The 21364-nt window shown below is 38.1% G+C and overlaps 2 protein-coding genes across 2 annotated transcripts in view; one reads left to right on the top strand and one right to left on the bottom strand.

The window, feature by feature from the left end:
* Positions 1–21364, top strand: part of LOC127452561 (SNF-related serine/threonine-protein kinase-like) — a 71735-nt gene that overhangs the window by 25978 nt on the left and 24393 nt on the right. The window contains 1 exon segment of the mRNA XM_051718098.1: positions 14242–14383. Within this exon segment, the coding sequence (XP_051574058.1) occupies positions 14242–14383 (142 nt within the window).
* The window catches only part of LOC127452562 (anoctamin-10-like), a 105037-nt gene continuing 84474 nt past the window's right edge, over positions 802–21364 (bottom strand). Inside the window, exon 14 of the mRNA XM_051718101.1 lies at positions 802–4009. Coding sequence (XP_051574061.1) covers positions 4001–4009 — 9 coding nt within the window. The 3' untranslated portion in view covers positions 802–4000. The remainder of the gene's footprint in view (positions 4010–21364) is intronic.

Here is a 21364-nt window from a genome sequence, read left to right as displayed (position 1 = left end):
GGCTCACAGTCACAAGGGTATACGTTGGAAGGCTGAGTGCTCAACCGTGTGCGAGACAGAATGGCACGTGGAAAAACGAAGTATACCCTAGCCTTAAGATACCTTACATTTACTGAATTCCAAGGCGGAATTGCATGTACACCAGATCCTAAAATGCACTGGGGCAACAAATATAAGATGGCAGATGAGTCAAGCAAAATGTTGTTTGGAAATAAAACTTGTTTCAATCAATACTGAAAAGTATTGTTAAAAAATAGTTGTGTGTAAATAATGCATATTCACCAGTTTGTGAATATTGTATTATTCTATGTATTTTTATGGCTGCCGTGCCTTAGAGTATCATGCCGTTAGCTTAGTGACATGCTAACTTAACTCTATCGAAATTAATTGCATTGAGTCTGTTGTGCGGAGCACTATTTGCAGAATTGCTGCCTATTCAAATCATACACTTATGTGGTTCCAAGACAGTTAGGACGCTGCCTTTGAAGGCAGTTGCCTATGTAGGCAGCAGGCAGCACGACAGCTAACAAGGTTTTGCAACGGAGAGGAATAGCGTAGAAAATGAATGAGAGAGATGGATAGTGCTGGCTATTAAAGGAAATGGGGGAACTATGTTAAAGTAACGTCTTCCTGATCTTGCCTGAGACAGATGTACAAAATGAACTCCATCCAGAGGGTCATTAATCCATTTCGCTGGTTATTATGGTAACACCTGCTGCTGTTGTTGAGCCAGGTGTGTGTGTGTGTTTGTTTTTCCAGAGACGTGCCCCTGCTCAGATAACTCATCAGACCTGACAGCAACATAAATGAACCAAACTCTCCAGGTCTCACTCGTTTGATGCCAGTTTTTTCCCTTCATACTCCGTGGACACACACTAGTTTTCCTTATGGTCATTTTACACATGATTTCAAATGATTTGGTTCTGCATGCTGATGTTTTTACGCTGCAGACTCCATTAATTTGAGGAAACATCAGCTGGTGTCTGGCTGCGTGAGCTGATAGCTTCATTATGTGTTACTCTGATGAGCAGTACAGTTTCCTTTCCTTCGTGACTTATTTACTATTGAAGCAGGAAGTTTGGGTGGGACATATCGAAGGGCTCGGCTCTTTGTTTATCATAGCCAATATAGGCTTTAGTTTCATCATGAACCATGATTTGCTACTTGCTGGTCGGTTGAGACGTTCCCATTCTAGATAGCATTTGATTGGACAATAATAAATGTAGTGCAACATGAGTCATCAATATATTTGGTCTGTTGTCCTGGAAGACTGTAAATGTTTTTTATTCATATTTCTGCTAAAAGTAAATTTTTGCTGAATTAAGTGAATTAACGTTGAGTACATAACAGGGGTGGATGTACGGAGGTGACCCATATGCCACCCCAGCATTTGGTATCCCAGTGTATAAAATAGAACTGTTAGTACATTATTGTTGATGCCGATGTTAGGAAAACTCTAACCAAACCCATAAATGACTACAGTGGTCCTTGAATGCCGCACCTGATGTTGTGATTGATTACAGCTGCGGCCAATCATATGCTTGGCTACTGCAGTGCATGCACACTGACAGTTGTTTTAACAAAATCAAACCACTTGGCCTGCATAAGGTGACTTTTAGTCCAATCCAGCCTTCAATTGAAAATTTGTTTTACACCCCTGCTCTACGTAACCTGTCATTATTAATAGCGTAGTTTGTTTCTCTTTTCGTCCCGTGTTTCTGCCTTTTATACCAATGATGTTTATAAGTGTGATCTATTCATTGACCTTAGATTGCCAGTTCTATATGTGAAATATTTTAATTATGTTTGTAAAAAGATATAATTATTGAAGCAAGATTATTTGGATTATCTTGCACGGGGAAGTTGTCACAAGGGCTATATTTGAATAACTAGTCTGTAAGGTTTTGAGTAAAAAGTGTAATAAAACAAATGTGTGTTTTCAGTGGGTTGGTATGCTGGTTTCAAACTCTTAGTTCAAAACCCTATTAATTTACTTTTTTGTAAACCTATGCCACTGGTTTAATGGCAGCTTCCATCACGACAGCTTCCATCATGACAGCTAACCCGCACAAAAGGTCAACATGTGTTCAGTCAACATCTTTTAATTTCCTGGGCTATAAAGGTGAAAATGTTTTTTTTTGTGGTTTTTTTTTTTTTTTTTTTTTTTTTTTTTTTGGAGCCTACACTTCAATGTATGTGGCTATATGGATATATGACTTTAAAAAAAAATAAAATAAAAATCTACCATCTACTCTGAGAAAAATGTACTGGAGTAAAAAGTGTGACAACTAGCACTGGTCACTGGTCAAGCTGGAACATTTAGAATCTGTTGGTGTTTAATAGATAATGTCTTGGTACTCTGGAGATTGATATTTTGTAAGAATGCAAAAAAATTAAATGTTAGCAAAACAGTCGCACAATGATTATGTTGTGGCCTCTCTGTGGATATGCAGCTGTATCGCAAATTCATGGGCATAAGTAATTTGATAGTGACAAATTAACTAGTACTTGTTGCAATGAAGCTTGGTCTCTTAATCCAGAAGAACTATGGGCGCTTGCTTTGGTGTTACCACCCCTCAAAGTACACATGCCATCCCCTTTTTTAGATCTGCCCCTGGGGACGTATTAAAGAAAGATCCTAACTTTAGAATCCTAGTTTATCTGCTTGGTTTCCATGGCAATTTCAGTTAGGATCGCATTTAGGACAAAAGCTATTACAGAATAACATTTCCTAATGCATTATCTTAATCTGAATATGAATTTGTGAAAAATCTTAACTTAACTGATCAGATCTTAACCCTTGTGCGACCTTCGGGACATTCTTGTCTTTTCATTTTTGTTGCCAACGGCATAATTTTTGCCAAATGTTTGTATATTTGGGGGAATTTTTATATTTCAACCTCAGTCCTATAATACATCTATAATACACTGTTTACACACAATAGTTACACTCAGGACCTTCAGGACAGAAATGTCCCCATTGAAACCCATTAAAACTGCAACATTTGATCCCAGTGCCATTAAAGCATAAAATCATAAATTCTATGATATTATGCTTTCATTCCGGAGCCCTGGCTTCAAAATGTAAATTTTTAAAATTTTCCACCAGATGGTGCCATTTTTCTCATGTTTAGACTATGGAGCAAATACATGCTTTTTTCCTATTTTCTGTTTGCAGTATTATAGAGCACTGCAGGCCAATTAAATAAATGAGGAAGCTAAAAATTGTGTGGGTGTGTTGGTATGGATGTCAGAGTGTGTTTTGTATGTGTATTGAGAAATGTGTGTGTGTGTGTATAAAAACAGTGGCATTATGTAAACAAACTGTAAATTAAAGGGTTAAAATCCTGAAAATTAATGAATATTTGGTAGTTATGATCAGGACTGATGTTGGTTAAAGTGAACTTATTGAAAGTTGATTGGAATTGGAAAGTAATATTAATATATAATATTATTATGGCAGTTTTTTGACGTGGATATTTTTGTCCTCTAAGGACCTCTGAGTACCTTTTTTTTTTTTTATTGATGCACAAGGGTTAACTTAAGATAGGGAGTTTTCTGTAATACTTCCCCTGGTACTTAAGTATATTGATGGACCCGCGCATGTATGTATTTGTATGCAACTTCCTTGTTCAGTCACACACACCTTTTCCCTCAGACTGTGAGGCCTTTCAGTAGCTATCTGACCTTTGACTCGACTCCTTTATTTCATGTAAAAACACAGAAGAAGTGCGCACAATGGTCAAAGGTGACGGGACAAGTGAAGGCAAAGCATTTTCCCATTCATCGTGCTGCCCTGAGACAAGGATGTAGCTACAAAATTTGTCCCTTTCGGTTCCTGCTGCAGCATAGGTTAAATTAAGTCCACCACAGCATGCAGATGCCACAGAAACACAAAAAACCTGAGACACAAATAGTCCTCATTGTTTTTGTCTCTTTGGGTTCAGATCAGCAGTCGCAGGATGTTATTGGACCATTCAATGGCTTTGGTTTGTTATTGTCAGGCAACCTGAAAAACACAAGACCTTTGTTAAAATGTCACGTGTGGCGTCTAAAACACAGTTAAAAATGTTGGTATTAATGCTATTAAAACATCTGTCCTGACACACTCATTCTCACAAATCATGAGACAAGGGATGTTTCCTAATATTACAATTAATGTGTATGCTAGGTCTATTAGTCATTACATTAGATAACAAAATATCAAATCAATAAGTATCTGCTAAATTTGTCTTTATTTAGAACTGTAGCCTAGATCCATTGTTTTATTTAAAACTGAACCCTTATTGTTTTTCTTTTTTTTTTTTTTGGTGAAATGTAATGCTGAAAATGTGCTTTCTTTAAAATACATGCCAATTGATTTTATATTTTATCTAATTCAGTGACACTCAAATGTCTTTAAGTGTATCCAGATACTTTTTGAGGCCACTTTATATTTATATACAAATCTGTCGTGACATGTACTATATAATCATTGGGTAACTACACCATCCCAGCATTGTGTTGGAGTGTTTTGCATGGACAAGCACATTTTCTTCATGAAATGTAAAGATCTAGGCTAGTCTTTATTTGTGAGGTCACAAAGTTACACCACCTGGATTCATGCAGTGTTGTATCTATGTTATTGAATAAAAACTTGCCTGTCATGTCATTAAAAAGAGAGTATGTAACCTTACTGACTGCCACTCCTTAAAGCTCTCTTACTGTATTTTAGCTCGGTAGGTGTACTGAACTGGATTTTCTGCTATAACTTTCAAATTACTATTATTTTCCAGAAGTCAAAGTCTTATTGTAGTAATCAGATTCATGGTTGCGAATATTAGGCCAATGTAGTTTTCCATGTGAGGTGTTTCTCTCTGAATTATAGAGAGCTCTAGTTTACAACAAACCCCTGAGGTCTAACATGCTGATTTTACTCTCATTATGCATATGGAGCAGTGGAGTGCAGTCGGAGAACAGGACAGTGGAGTACACAGGAGAAGACTGTGGGAGACAATGAAGGACACGTGTTAGGGATGTAGGCTTGTGCTTCCATGTAAATGAAGATTAGAAGCATCTTACACATTTTGAAACTCAAGCTGTAGAATTGTGGATTGAATGATTGCTGAATTGACTTCATTTTGAGTTTTTGATGGAGATGACATCATAAGTGGATGGAGAACAAGATTGTTGGCACATTACCCTCTGCAGGTTTTTTCCCAAGAGTTTGCAGTACCAGACACTAAAATCTATAAATGAAATGGCACTGAGAGGTTTAAGCTAGATGTCGAAGCTGGATTGTAAGGCTGAATTGTACAGTATCTGTGCATGCCATGCTACTAATTTGATCTTGATTTGCGTTATGCTTTAAATGTAGGTGTTTCCTTTAGGGATGTGCAAAACAGTGTATTTTCAAATCAACAAGTCGGTGGGTTGCCTAAACGACTAGTCAGCGAATTGGTCTTAAGAAGGCCCTGTATAATTAAGCTGGTTTCGGGTTCACCCAACTGCAAGAAAATGCTCAAAAACAGTCACAACACAACGGCGAAAGATGTTCAGCTGCATACATATCACAGGTGTTTAAAATGGGATAAATACATAATCTTACACAGATTATGTTTATGCCGACAGTGTATAAGGTCATAAAAATACTTTAAGGCGCGGTCACACATACCTTCGCACTCTGAAATTCTGCGGGCGAAATACAGTCATCTCAATGGGAATCCGTGCGATTATGAATTTTGTGCAATGGACGTTGGCCAAGCATTTCCCCTTGCGGATTTCTTGTGTAGTTCAAGTTTGGTGAACTTTGACAGGCAAATTAACTGCTCTGACCAATAGGAAATTGTGTGTTTTGGCTGTTGTTTGGTGTGAGCGGTGCTTCGTACACAGCTACGTTGAATTTTTATCTCCCAGAGTATAAAGTGCAGCATTAAAAGAGGCTGCTTGACAGTTATTTTTTTGCTTATTTCACACGTGCTTAACATCTTCCCACACCTTCTTCGCCCACGGAATTTGCCATAGTTTTCCTTTATCAGGATAAGGACATAAATGGTTTAAGCAAAAATTGATCAGCACACCCTAGAATTTCACATTTTACTGGCATTCTTAACGGCTTGTCCAATGTGCGCATGCCTGTCCAAAAGTGTAGTGCACATGCCTGTTTACACGACACCAAAAGCAGAGAATTATCAGATGGTTTCAAATCTCATTTACATGTAGGTTTCTTACATTGTCGATGGCTGATTTTAGTTACCTGCGAATTGCTGTGCATGTAAACTCGCTCTTTGACCTTGATCAGAAGTGGATGTAGACTTTAATTAATGGATGGAGAATTCACACACCAAGGTAATACACCAACTTCATTGGTGCATTACATTCTTTAGTTTGTTTTTTGTCAAGATTTTCCAAGAACTAAAATCTGTAGCTCACAAATGTGTTCAGCAGGGCCTTGAGATGTTGAAGTTTACTTGGACTCGACTGCACACACCATGCTATCAAAATTATCTTGGATTACATTAAGCTGATGTGTACTGGTCTTGGAAACCTTCTGGCCTGAGAATTGTCCAGCCCTCAGGTCAAAATAACAACCCAGTTTTTGCTTAATGACTGTATAGTCCAAGCGTCAAGTGCAGAGTGACATACCTTGGATAGAGCTGCATCTGACGGCGTGACACAAGGAACAACTCTTCAGCCAGCAAGGGTGTTGTGGTTACGACATATGTTGTTATGTTGCTACAGATCTACTGTGCACTTCACAGACTGAGGTATTGTTTCTTTATAAAGAAACTACATTTGAAGTTCATCCACATCTGACAGAGTGCCACAGATGGACTCGAGCACAAAAGCAGCCCTTTGTTTAGCTATGACCCATTAGTCTGTCTGGAGCTGCAGAGAGAGTATGTGAGGCATTGTTCTGTCGCGAAAATGCATTTACATTTGAAGTAATGAGACGAGGAAATTAATTGTGTGTGATTTGCTTTGCTTGGATTGCTCTTTTTGATGTGCCAAAGAGCTATGAGTGTCAGAGATTTTATGTCTTGATGTCTTCATATTGTTATGATGTCAGTATTGCATTGATGAGTTCATGTCTTCAATGTCATGTTTTATTTTCTCAAACAAAATCATTAATAATAATAATTCCTTACATTTATATAGGACTTTTCTAGGCACTCAAAGTGCTTTACATAGTATAAGGGGAATCTCCTCAACCACCACCAGTGTGCAGCATCCACCTGGATGAGGTGATGGCAGCCATAGTGCGCCAAAACGCCCACCACACACTAGCTATTGGTGGAGAGGAGAGTAGAGTGATGTAGCCAATTCAGGGCTGGGGATTATTAGGAGGCCATGAATGATGAGGGGAATTTTTTTTGTCCAGGACACCAGGATTATACCCCTACTCTTTACGAGAAATGCCTTGGTATTTTTAATGACCACAGTTAGTCAGGACCTCAGTTTAATGTCTCATCCAAAGACGGTGCTTTTTTATAGTATAGTGTTCCCGTCACTATACTGGGGCATTAGGACCCACACAGACCACAGGGTGAGCACCCCCTGCTGGCCTCCCTAATACCACTTCCAGCAGCAGCCTTAGTTTTCCCCAGGAGGTCTCCCATCCAGGTACTGGCCAGGCTCAACCCTGCTTAGCTTTAGTGGGCAACCAGGTGAGAGCTGCAGGGTGACATGGCTGCTGACAATTAGAGGCACATCTGTGTGAACACATCAATAACCTGATTAAGATCATTATATACCTGTTATCAGTTTTGTGTTGCTCCATGAATGAAGGAAACCAAGTACATACATGCCCTTTCATATTTCCTGTTGCTCAACGTGGTGCTTGCAATACCAAGGTCATGGGTTCAATTCTCAGAGAACATGCATATAAAATGTATATATTGAATGCACTAAGTCATTTTGCAAGTGTCTTGCAAATGCTTAAATGTAAATTATTCGCATCAATGTTCCCCAATGCATTGAATTCTATGAAGCAAAGTGTGAAGATACAGTATAACCTCCGATGCCACGTAGCCGACGCAAAATGGATTCCTTGATCCTGGCAGGGCACTTTAGGGTGCTGTTCATTGGATTCAGGCCCTATCTGTCCTCTCTGCTCAAGTCATTCAAAATTAAACACAATATGATTTATTAAATCATGGCATCCTGTCCTTTCCTCCTCCTATTAATGATCAGTGCAGTTCCTACCCTTTCTCCACAAGAAAAGTCTCTATCCAAGACTGATGATACTCTGATACAAAATATAAATGGATTTTGCAACCTGTGGTGAGGGAGAGAAGAGCGTTTGATTATCTTTGTTCACACGTTGTGTGAAATTGGAACATGGCATGCTCTTTGATCCTGTGTCCCACTGACCTTTATTTGAGAACATTAATATTTTAAGGCCTTAAAAAGGGGTGTTCTCTGGATTCTATCTCAAGACTTGCTGTGAGAGGACTGGAGTGACTGCCTCGATGCTTGAGAAGTTTGTCTGAGTTGAGTTGTTCAACAGCAGGGCTATTCAACTTTCCTGCAGGGTCACAGTCCATCAGATTTTAGCTCAAGCCCTCAACAAGCTGATCAAAGTCTTCAGGATTACTTGAATACTGTAGGTAGATGTGTAAGAGCAGGTTTGTAACTAAGCTCCGCAGGATGTTGGCCCTGCTTGGGCAGAGTTGAATACCTCTGTTCTACTGAAATGTGTGTCCAAAGGATTCCCTAAAACCTTTTGGGGGCAATCAGGCCTCATTAATAAAGCAGGTCACCTTGTTCAGATATCTTGTGTATATATATATATATATATATATATATATATATATATATATATATATATATATATATATACAGTTGAAGTCAGAAGTTTACATACACTTCGGTTTAAGTCATTAAACATATTTTTTAAACCACAGATTTCATATTAGCAAACTATCTACTTTGTGCTTGACATGAGTAATTTTTCCAAAAATTGTTTACAGATGCATTGTTTCACTTTTAATTGACTATATCGCAATTTCATTGGGTCAGAAGTTTACATAAACTAAGTTAACTGTGCCTTAAAGCAGCTTGGAAAATTCCAGAAAATGATGACAAGCCTTTAGGCAATTAGCCAATTAGCTTCTGATAGGAGGTGTACTAAATTGTACCTGTGGATGTATTTTAAGGCCTACCTTCAAACTCAGTGCCTCTTTGCTTGGCATCATGGGAAAATCAAAAGAAATCAGCCAAAAAAATTGTGGACCTCCACGAGTCTGGTTCATCCTTGGGAGCAATTTCCAAATGCCTGAAGGTACCACAATAGTACGCAAGTATAAACACCATGGGACCACACAGCAATAATACCGCTCAGGAAGGAGACGCGTTCTGTCTCTTAGAGATGAACGTAGTTTGGTGTGAAAAGTGCAAATCAATCCCAGAACAACAGCAAAGGACCTTGTGAAGATGCTGGAGGAAACAGGTTGACAAGTATCTGTATCCACATTAAAACGAGTCCTATATCAACATAACCTGAAAGGCTGCTCAGCAAGGAAGATGCCACTGCTCCAAAACCATTAAAACATAAAATAAAAATGGACTACAGTTTACAAGTGCACATGGGGACAAAGATCTTAATTTTTGGAGAAATGTCCTCTGGTCTGATGAACCAAAAATGTAACTGTTTGGCCATAATGACCATCGTTATGTTTGGAGGGAAAAAGTGAAAGGCTGAAGAACACCATCCCAACCGTGAAGCATGGGGTGGCAGCATCATGTTGTGGGGGTGCTTTGCTGCAAGAGGGACTGGTGCACTTCACAAAATAGATGGCATCATGAGAAGGGAAAATGATGTGAATATATTAAAACAACATCTCAAGACATCAGCCAGGAAGTTAAAGCTCGGTCGCAAATGGGTCTTCCAAATGGACAATGACCCCAAGCATACTTCCAAAGTTGTGGCAAAATGGCTTAAGGACAACAAAGTCAAGGTATTGGAGTGGTCATCACAAAGCCCTGACCTCAATCTGATAGAAAAATTGTGGGCAGAACTGAAAAAGTGTATGCGAGCAAGGAGGCCTACAAACCTGACTCAGTTACACCAGTTCTGTCTGGAGGAGTGGGCCAAAATAAGTAGTGATCCTAACTGACCTAAGACAGGGAATGTTTTCTCCAATTAAATGTCAGGAATTGTGAAAAACTGAGTTTAAATGTATTTGGCTAAGTTGTATGTAAACTTATGCCTCTTGCATCCAAAAATGACCAGTTCCACTCTCATTGATTGACTTCTATGCCATTTTTGGGAGTCAGGGTGCACAGGTTTGTATCAGTCCACCACAAAACAAAGTGGTGTTTACGGGGTACCAGACTTCTACAAAGAGCACTTTGGAAAAAGACCAGTAGATATTTGAAAGATTTGTTTGAAACACTAAGTAGCAAGTAAACAGAATATCCTTGAGCAAAATTGTGTATTCTGTTATGTTCTCAAGTTTTGTCCAATTTCGGATCTGCTCAAGTAAATACGCCATTTTAATACACAGACTCTTCCTTTACATTTCAATCAGATGGCTCCTTTCTGTCTAAAGCCCAAAGTATATTTAGATTAGACAAGAATCCTCTGTAGTCATCTGCAGAGTGCCCGAGCACTCAATGCGTCTGGCCCGATTTATCTAACCGTGCGTACTCTAAACATGCAGTATGTGCATGGAATTATTTGCACTAATTAGTGGATCCACAAGGTAGCAATTCTAACAATTGAGTTGTTGCTTTCACTAAGAAGTGCAGGAAGATGTATTCGCCGCTGAACCATAGGAGTCGAAGGTGGAAACAGCAACAGTAGGTGTGCACATCAGGAGATTCCTGCATATGTAAAACTAGAGTCTGAAGGACTATAAAGACATTTTTATGGGTCTAAACTTCTGAAGAGATATAGTCCAGTATCTCATTACTTTCAGGGATGCATGATATGGAATTTCAGGGCCAATAAACAATCGGTTAATGTGCTTATTGCGGCCGATGCTTTTACATTATATGTTGTAAACTTACATCTGGTTTGGCTAGCTAATTAGCCAATTAATTAAAAAACACTCACTTTACTTAAGATGAGTATCGTTTAAAAGCTTTGAATCTGGACTTAACAATGCATTTTGGCTATCTGGCAAACTCATAAATACAGCGTTTTAATTTTCTGACAAAATTAGAAGTGCTCTGTTTTATATTTAATGAAATATGATCATCATAATCATATTATGAATTAGTAAAGCTCTTTAACTATGGTTTGTCTTTAAGTAGGGCATGCTGTGTGTTAACCCTGGCATGAATGGCATAGTTTAACAGACTGTTGGAACTGTGACTATACATTGACTTCTCACTGGGCCAGATTTGTTTTATGATCTGCCTGTCAGTCCGTGGTCAGAGAAGAACCTGCTGCTCATAGATGTACAGGTCATTACAGTCAAACAGTCCTAGCTATATGAAAAAGGTCCAGAGCATAACCTCGTCTGCCCAGTGCTTCAGGTGTACTGCTGCACACTGCACAGCAGATTGGAGCTCTCAGAGGAGCATTATCAGATAAAACATCTCCAAGAAACACACCTCTGCCATACGTGCGAGCTAGAGCAAGAAATCATGCCGCCTCCATTTTCTCAAATGTGTTGTCAGTTGCCAAAAATAGGCCTGTTAAAGATTTGCTTTTTGCTAATGCAAACTAGGTCTGGGCGGTAGAATGATATATAATGTGCAATGGTAAAAAGTTGTCAGCATGTAGAGATTCTGCTATGCAGTATATGCCACTGTATATCTTTGGTGAGATTTAAGATATGATACCAAGCAGAAAACTACTCTGCCAACTATGTTGCTTGGTGTCGCTTCCAGTGTAGGCTGCTTAGATGATTATAATGGATTAGTCAGGCTTTTTACGGTTCCAGAGCAACATCACAATATTTTGCATTTATATAGAATTCAACTGATGTGCGTCACACTGTCACACGCATTCAAAAGTGGCTAATCCTCTTGAACAGAGTGGATTGCCTCTGTTCAATTCCATTGTAAGTGCCTCACTGTGACAGATATTTTTATTTTATTTTTTTAAGAAAAGGAGAGACAAGTCAGAATTAATTTCAGTGGAAAGCAAAAAGATTATAAAAAACAAATAAACATCACAACATTATGAAATTTGTAAACTATTTTGAGGTTAAATTTCCAGCAAAAATCACTATTGTGAGATATACTATTACCATAATATAGAATGAATTTGGTCATACCACCCAGCCCTACTGTGAACTGTTGCTGGAGTTGTGGTGACATCCACAGAGACAGAGGGGCTAATGGAAGTTTAGCTTAATTTTTTTTCTCATTTCAGTCACAGCTTTACTTACAATTTCCTGCAAACCGCTGTTAACCGCCCAGGAAGTTTTAAAGCATTTCACCAATAAGCAATTCATTATTGTTGCATAAATATCTGATCTGCATAGGTGTTTCCTTTGTTGTCACAGAGGGCATATTTGCAAAATGAGTTTACAGTTTAGAAATACCACAGGCATTTTTGCAAACATTTGTTGGATGTTTAGTGGGTTGTTTGCTGTTATTGAGCATTCCATAACTCTTGCTAATTAATTCCCATGTGTTTTGACAGGCAGGGCTCATGGGGCAATTTTTGGTTGTGGCAAACCAAATTTTGCTGGGCTTGTGGGCCATCCACACAGCTAAATTGATTTAATGTTTGCTAATGGTCATGGCCAGTTCTCCTAAATTCAGCTCTCTTCTACTGCTACTACGACCAGAGTACAGAAGTCATTGAGAAACTCTACACCCACTTTACATATTAGTTCTGCATTGATTACAGTGAAAACTGCTATGTCCTTGTAATGAATGGAGTAACCCAAGAACTTCTTAAACTACTTCAAAGAGTTCTCATCAAAAATCCTCCACAGCTTTGCAGATCCTTGACATTCTAGCTGTCAGTTTGTCCAGATACTCAGGTGACATTTCACCCCACACTTCCTGTAGCACTTGCCATAGATGTGGCTGTCTTGTCAGGCACTTCTCACGCACTTTACAGTCTAGCTGATCCCACAAAATCTCAATGGGGTTAAGATCCATAACACTCTTTTCCAATTATCTGTTGTCCAATGTCTGTTTCTTTGCCCACTTTAACCTTTTCTTTTTGTTTTTCTGTTTCAGAAGTGTCTTTTTTCTTTGCAATTCTTCCCATAACGCCTGCACCCCTGAGTCTTCTCTTTACTTCTTTTAATGTTGTATACACACCTTAAAACCAAATATAATTGTGACCCCTCCTCCTGCCTCTGCTAGGCTGCATTTACACTGTGTAATAGCGATGTCCAATTAGCAATTTTAATGGAACATTTACATAAAATGCAGTGAGTGGACTTTGGACGTTACTTTTGAGAGATGACTAGTTTGCTAAAATGAATCAGACTTCCCAGTGCTTCTGTGTAAAGTATGAAGGCCACCTAGCTGTTTTAAACCACAGAAAGCGCTTTTGTCATTAATGTACCACTACAAGTTCTTTAGTTCCGTCGGCAAACAGCAAAGCGTGAAATCTTAAAATAGGGTTGAGATAGAAATTGAGAACCATCCCCTACAAAACCAAAACACAGTAATTTTGCCAACACTGAAACCATATTAGCCATATGTGGATTATAAAATAGTCACACTTCATTTTATGTGAATCTGAGGATGGTCGAGCCAAACTTGTCTTTTACAGGACAGATCATAGTCTAAGAGACCTGATTTCTGTCATGATAAAATTTTGACAAAATGTGCAATTACTGCATTTTGCCTTTGTAGGTTACCATAACGGTATTTACTTGAAATTGTTGAAATCGTTGAAATTTGCCATTCAAAATCAGATCACTTCTGAGTTTGGTTCATATCAACAAATAACTATACAGATAGTCACAAAAACCAAAAGCCAGAACACACTTTCCAAACCAAATCATATAGTTAAAAAAAAAAAAATTCAATACTGATCATAAATGGTTGAAGCTCTTATGCAAATATTGTCCCAGATGTTACTCTGTGCTTAAACTGTGCTGGTTGATGCCACTTTAAATATGTAGAAAGTCTTACAGAGACTTATCCACAATTATCATGAAACAGGTTTAAGGTGTCAACCACAAAAATGTGTGTTATGCACTACGCTAGATTGTTTCCTTCTGCCTTTTATACCTGAGGCAATAAAGAATCTCTCATGACACAGATCGTTTCCCTCACTGGTCTAATGAATGAAACTCTATGGAAAAGCTGATGACATTTCAACCCTCTTCCTTGCAGATATCTGGAGTCTAGGAGTCATCCTCTTCATGCTGGTATGTGGTCAGCCCCCCTTCCAGGAGGCCAACGACAGCGAGACCCTCACTATGATCATGGACTGCAAATACACTGTACCTGCCCATGTCTCTAATGCCTGCAAAGAGTAAGTCACCGCCTTAACCTCTGCCTCAGCCCTAGTTGGATCATCTGTGGCATTTCCTGCAGCTTGCATGTCAACATTATTTCTCCTTGGGCTATTGAGACACAATGGCTTAATGGATCCTTTCACTGTACATTCATTATCTAGAGAGCCAGACGCAGTAATGTGGACATGGATGTTAATAAGCTATCTCCGACAGATAGTGAGTAGAATAGCATCTCAGAATGCACAACACATCGAACCTTGAGACGAATGGGCTACAACAGTAGGAGACCGTTTCAGGTTCCACTTCTGTCAGTCAAGAACAGAAAGCTGAGGCAGCAGTTGGCCTACCATCTGTATACCTCAGCAGAAATCGAGATTCATCAGACCAGGCTAGGTTTTTCCAATCTTTAACTGTCCAGTTTTGGTGAGTCTGTTCCCACTGCAGCCTCAGCTTTCTGTTCTTTGGCCATGCACTTAATGTTTTTAGTTTTTGGCACCATTCTGAGTAAATTCTAGAGACTGTTGTTTGTGAAAATCACAGGAGATCAGCAGTTACAGAAATACTCAAACCTGCTCATCTGGCATGATTTTATGTATTGCACTGCTGCCATACAATTGGCTGTTTATATAATCGCATGAATAAGTAGGTGTATAGGTGTACCTAATAAAGTGTTCATTGAGTCAGGGCTCCAGACTGCGACTAAAATGGTTGCAAAAGCGACCAAAAATAATTTATTGCAACAATAATTTAAATTGTAGTCGCCACTGGGGACAGTCGGGTTGTGTGCGTTCATATGCGGGTTCGTCAGATATCATCTTGTGAGTTATTGAATACATCTATAGAGCGCACACCACCAGTGTGTCTTGCATTGCTTTTCACCTGTTCTATTTCTGATGAGCTCGCTGCACTGCATGCAACAACAAACCCAGTGTGAGAGAGTCGTGAACAAATGACTCTTTTGAACTGGATCTTTTTCATGAAGCATTCAAAAAGAACTTCGGGTTTGAACTCAGGAGCTCAGGTTAGCAGTTTGAATCAGATTCACTTTCTCAGTGAATCAGCCGTCAGTGAGTTCACAACTGGGAGTGCAGACATTTCAAAATAAGAGTCCTGTGTGTATTCCAGGCTTCTTTATAATTAATAGTCCTGTATTGTGTACCGCTTTTTTTCTTTTGGTAATTATTGGTTGGGATTGGAGTAGCACAATAAACTGCATCTGCATATACACATACATACATACACAGTGTGTGTGTGTGTGTGTGTGTGTGTGTGTGTGTGTGTGTGTGTGTGTGATATATATATATATATATATATATATATATATATATATATATATATATATATATATATATATATATATATATATATGTATGTATATGTGTATATATATATATATATATATATATATATATATATATATATATATATATATATATATATATATATATATGTGTGTATAATCAAGCTTTTGACACTTAGGAAAATTATGGAACTATTACACATATGTAAATATCTATAATGTATTCAGAAGAGCAGTACTAAATAAAAAGAAAAGTATTTTATCTCTTATATTTGTATAAATTATGAAAGGTGTGTGAACATTTATGAGACAAAAGGGAAATGCAAATTTATCTTCTCAACTATATAAACTGTTTATTAAACCTCTGATGAATGGGTTATCAGCTGACTTCCTTTTCTTCGGCTTTCTATCTTGTTTCTGAACAGCAATCTAAATCAAGCAATCTGTGATTTGGCGACTAAAAACAGCCATTTGGCTCCTTAATGTTTCAGTTTAGGTGCCAATGGCTCCCAAGTCATTTTTTTAGTCTGGAGCCCTGTGAGTGTATATTGCTTAAAACTCCCTCATTTGGATGGCAATTGGAATTGAACTTGCACAAAAAATAAAATACAGCAAATAATCGTGACAGACATAGTCTTATGTTTAAAACTGACCAAAGTTTACTGAAAAGGGAGATCTGATGTGTCTTTAAAAGTTGTCGGAAAGCTTATGATTGGTTTACAGAGAGTCAGGGTTTGCTTTAAATGGGATGGACTGCTGCTGACAAACTGATCGCAATGTGTGAAACGACAGTTATGTAACTGATAATCTCCTTTCTCTCATTCGCTCACCACTTTTTTTCCTCCCTTCACTCAAAACTGTGTCGTTTAGCACACACTTGCTGTCTCTTGCAGTTTGTCCTCAGGAACTTGCACATCAGGCCAGTATGTGTTTGTTCCCAAGTTCTTCATCCGGGCTTTGTAAGCACACATGTTTAGCGTTTAACATCTTTCAGAACTTCTGCCATCAGATAAAATTAGACTCTGCTTATATCATAGCTTAAATAGATAGCCTGTTCTTAAAGAAACAACGTAAAACACACACATATGCTCACCTCCAGCTAGTGGACACGCTACAATCTGGTTTCAAAATGGTTGTTTTGATTTGCATGCCCTGCCACCATTTGAGCAGAAATTTATCTCGGAGCCATCTTTTTGAATGGACTCTCTAGCTGAAGCTATTTTTTAAGTAGCTTTACCCTAGGGCTGGGTGATATATTGAATATTCATGATTTTGCTGCCAGGATAATATTAATCAACTTCATGAATATTGCAGTGATTTTAATGTGCTTTTATTTAAGTCATTAGACTAGTTTTGAGATCCTTCCTTCTCTCAAGTATTTGAGCATTAAGACAGATGTTTTAATAGCATCCCTATTTAAACTTCAGTTGCAAAAATGGTATTGGAGTTGATTTGATCAATTTAAGTGTTCGATGCGAAACTCCGATTTAACAATTTGTTTGCATTTTAACTCAAAAATGTTTACACAAGTCAAAGTGCAGCATTTTACATAAATTATTTTTTAGGAAAAATATATGTAGGTATATATTGCTGTTTATAGCTATGTATGGTAATGTTGGTGCATTTGAATGAAAATTATTAAATATATTTTTTCCTCATGTTCATTTAGTATACAGAAGCTACAAACAGTGTGGAAAACACAGCTTGATTATTTTTAATAGAGTTGTACTTTTCTTTCCATCTAACATTACATATCTGTATGGCAACAATGGCTGTTTGGTGTAAATGTTGGAATTTCAGAGCAAATGCATAAATGTTGAGATATATGTTGAATATTTTCGAAGGCTGGAAAATATTAAGAAATAAGTTATTTTGGTTATATCACCCAGCCCTTGTCTCAACTGATATTTTCACTTGCACTCTCTTAATGGCAAGGTCTTTTAATACCTACTTACTGGCATTGATAGTTACAGACATAACCTTGCCTGATTGTCGCAGTCTCTGATTATCATCATTTTTTAGTATACAAATAAATTCAAGCACTTCAGAAAATAATACAAATGTTTTGTGATAGAGCTGCTGACTTAATTCTGTCATTATCACTTTCAGGGAAAACAAGGTGGAAACTATGTGGTGGGGTAAGGAAATGTGTTGGGTCTTGATGTCGGTTCTCTGCGGGACGCCATTGTTAGGCTGTTAAAAGTATCACACAATGCTCTGTTGGATATTAGATGAACAGTTGGGCCAGTTTAGCACATAGACAAAAACCTGTTTAACCGGGGCCAAATATTTCAGTTCATATGTGCGTTAAGATCAAGTTACCCATTGATATATGCTAAAGACTGTTGGAATGAAAGGTATTTTAGGTTTTGTCTTTGAAGGCTGACAGATTGTGACCTATGACAAAGATGTTGAGTATTCAAAGCTGTGTCTGCATAAGTTCAGACTGGCTCAGTTTAGCTAGCTGCCTGTGCCTTGCTTTAGTAAGAAAAAGTAAGACCTGTTTCACACCGCATGCGTAAAACCAAGTGCTCACTACACAAGATACTACTTGGTGCTGGTTAAGACACTAGTATTGTAAGACTGTAGTACTTTTTGTTTGTACAGTATGTGTTGTTAAGCAGGGTGACTATACAACATGTACCTGTTAGACATTTAAAGCAAACCATTTTCAGCGTGAATGCGCATGTGGAGAGTATTGTGCTAATTGGCTGTTGGCATGAGATTTAACTTTCTCTGGAAATCCAGTCAGCTCCAAATGTTCACTTGGAGAGTTGAATCTCCTGCAGTCAGCAAAGCAAACCATTACACATCAGCAACTGGATCTCACTTTGATGGCATGTCAGATCGGCTCAAGTATGTCAATGCTGTTCTCTTTGCATAGCTGTCATTTTAATTAGAGATTTTTGTTGGATTTGGGCAGTATCACGAGACACTTATAGCTTTCTGCATTTGTTTGTTAGATTTTTTTTATATCTCTTGTTTTTGTATCTTGCAAGATGAATCTCAGAGCTTTGCATTTCATAGGCCCTAAATTCCCTTTGTTATTGTCTGGGAGTTTAATAAATATGGTAATTTTGGAGGATTGTCATCTTGTAGCTCTCACAGCATGTTCAAATTTGACCGAGTGATGCATGAAAAGCTGGACCACACTCCATTAAATATTTGGTTTGTTCCATTTTTTTTTTTTTTCCTCAATTAGATTTCTATTTTCGTCCTGTGCTTTTACCGCGCTGATTTATTTTCCCCCCTTTATGTGCTTGGTCTGGCTCATTTTGACTTCATTATAGTGTTGCATCTGCTGCACAAACATGCTCGCTTTTACAGTGTTGTGTAGTATATGTGAACTATGGCATTAGCAAACTTTTAGATGGAATTATGGGTTTCACTGGACTGATTTCCCTGCCTCTTTAATTATTTTTATAGCATTTAAAGTAGGGCTAGGTGTTATTACAAATATTTTGATACCGATATCAATTCAATTCCGATTCATATTTCAGTTATGTCCATTTTGCTTACATATGAAAGAGATTCTCTCTTTAATAATACAACCCCAATTCCGAAAAAGTTGGGACAGTATGAAAAATGCTAAAAACAAAAATGAGTGATTTATAAATTATATTCACCCTTTGCTATATTGAAAGCACTACAACTACACATTACATGATGTTTTAACCTGGGAATTTCGTTTTTTTTTCTTTTTATATACAGTAATTTCAAATAAGATGATTGCAACACGCTCCAGAAAAGTTGGGACAGTCAAGTGTTTACCACTGTGAAACATCACAGTTTCTTCTAATTACACTTATTAAGCATTTGGGCACTGAAGAAACAAGTTTAAGTTTAGAAAGTGGAATTTTCCCCCATTTATCCATTATGTAGATCTTTAGCTGCACAATTGTATGGGGTCTTTGTTGCCGGAAGGTGTGCTTCATAATGTGCCACACACTCTCAATTGGAGATAGGTCAGGACTGCAGACAGGCCAGTCTAGCACCCACACTCTCTGCTTACACAGCCATGCACTTGTAGTGCAAGTTGTCCTGCTGGAAGATGCAGGGACGTCCCTGGAAAAGATGGTGCTGGATGGCAGTATATGTTGCTCCAAAATTTTTACAAATATGTCTGCATTCATGGTGTTCTCACAGATGTGCGAGTTACCCATGCCATTGGCACTGACACACCCCTGGCCCATATATACAGACACTGGCTTTTGGACCTGAAGCTGATAACAGCTTAGATGGTCCTTTTCTTCTTTGGCCCGGATAACATGACGGCTGTGATTTTCAAAAACTTTTTGAAATGTGGACTCTTTGGACCACAAAACACAGTTCCTCTGTTCTACTTTCCATCTAAGATGAGAACGAGCCCAGAGAAGTCGGCAGTGCTTCTGAACAGTGTTGATGTAAGGCTTCTGCTTTGCACAGTAAAGTCTTAACTTGTATCTGTTGTATCTGTATCAGTGGTGTTGAATAACAAATGTTTACTAAAGTTATCCCAAGCCCATGTTCATGATATCCATTACAGATGAATGCAGTATTTTAAGACAGTGAAGTCTGAGGGATAAGAGATCACGCACATTCAGAAGTGGTTTTCGTCTTGCCCTTTACGCACCAAGATTTGACCAGATTCCTTGAATCTTTTAACTATATTGTGCATTGTAGAGCGTGAAATGCCCAAAATCCTTCCAGTTTGTCTTTAGGTAACACTGTTCTCAAAGTGCTGGATTATTTGGTGAATCATCTGTTGACAAATTGACAAGTCTTAAATGATCTTTGCTCTTGAAGGACTAGGCTGTTTTTGGAGGCTCCATATACAGTATAGAGTACTATGGCACGATTGCCTCACCTGTTTAACATCTGTTTCACAATGCCTTGTTATTTCAACTTGTCAAATTGTTATTAGTCTTAAATTGCCCATGTCTCAACTTTTTTAGAGCGTGTTGCAATCAACTGATTTTAAATTACCGTACATTTAAAAAAAAAAAGAAAAAATTAAATTCACAAGGTAAAATATCATATAATGTGTAGTTGTAGTGCTTTCGATATAGCAAAGGGTGAATATGATTTACAAATCACTCCTTTTTGTTTTTATTCGTGTTTTTCAAACTGTCCCAACTTTTTTGGAATTGGGGTTGTACAAAGAAACCTTCGAACATTATGCATTATGAAAATATTAATTAAGAAAAAAATAATTAGGTCAAATCATTAGGTTTTTATCATTTTGGTCATATTTTGGCTTTCTAAAAAACCCATTCTATCAGAAATATGATGTTGAAATTGCATGTATTGCATATATATTTTTTGATGCATGTTTATTGTTTACTAGGGATGTGTGAGACTAGTCGACTAGTCAACTAGTCTGATGCTGCTAGTCAACACTGGAATTACTAATCGGTTAATATATTTCCCCATTAAACTGTTCAACATTTTTACACATTTACGTTTGGCTTTATATTGGCCATGACGATGGCTCCCCCCCTCCTGCTACTCAACCTGCACTTATGATCTGTGAAGATGATGTGAGCCACGTCTTTCGGAAACAAAAGACGCGGAAGGCTTCAGGCCCACATGGCGTCTCACCAGCGTGTCTTCGATCCTGTGCTAACCAGCTGGCCCCCATCTTCACACAGATCTTCAATAGATCACTGGAGCAGTGTGAAGTCCCATGCTGCTTCAAACGCTCAATCATTATTCCTGT

This window comes from Myxocyprinus asiaticus, chromosome 15, assembly GCF_019703515.2.
Source record: "Myxocyprinus asiaticus isolate MX2 ecotype Aquarium Trade chromosome 15, UBuf_Myxa_2, whole genome shotgun sequence".
Lineage (NCBI taxonomy): Eukaryota > Metazoa > Chordata > Actinopteri > Cypriniformes > Catostomidae > Myxocyprinus > Myxocyprinus asiaticus.
The sequence above is the reverse complement of the archived record's forward strand: the minus strand, read 5'-3'. Positions and strand labels throughout refer to the sequence as shown.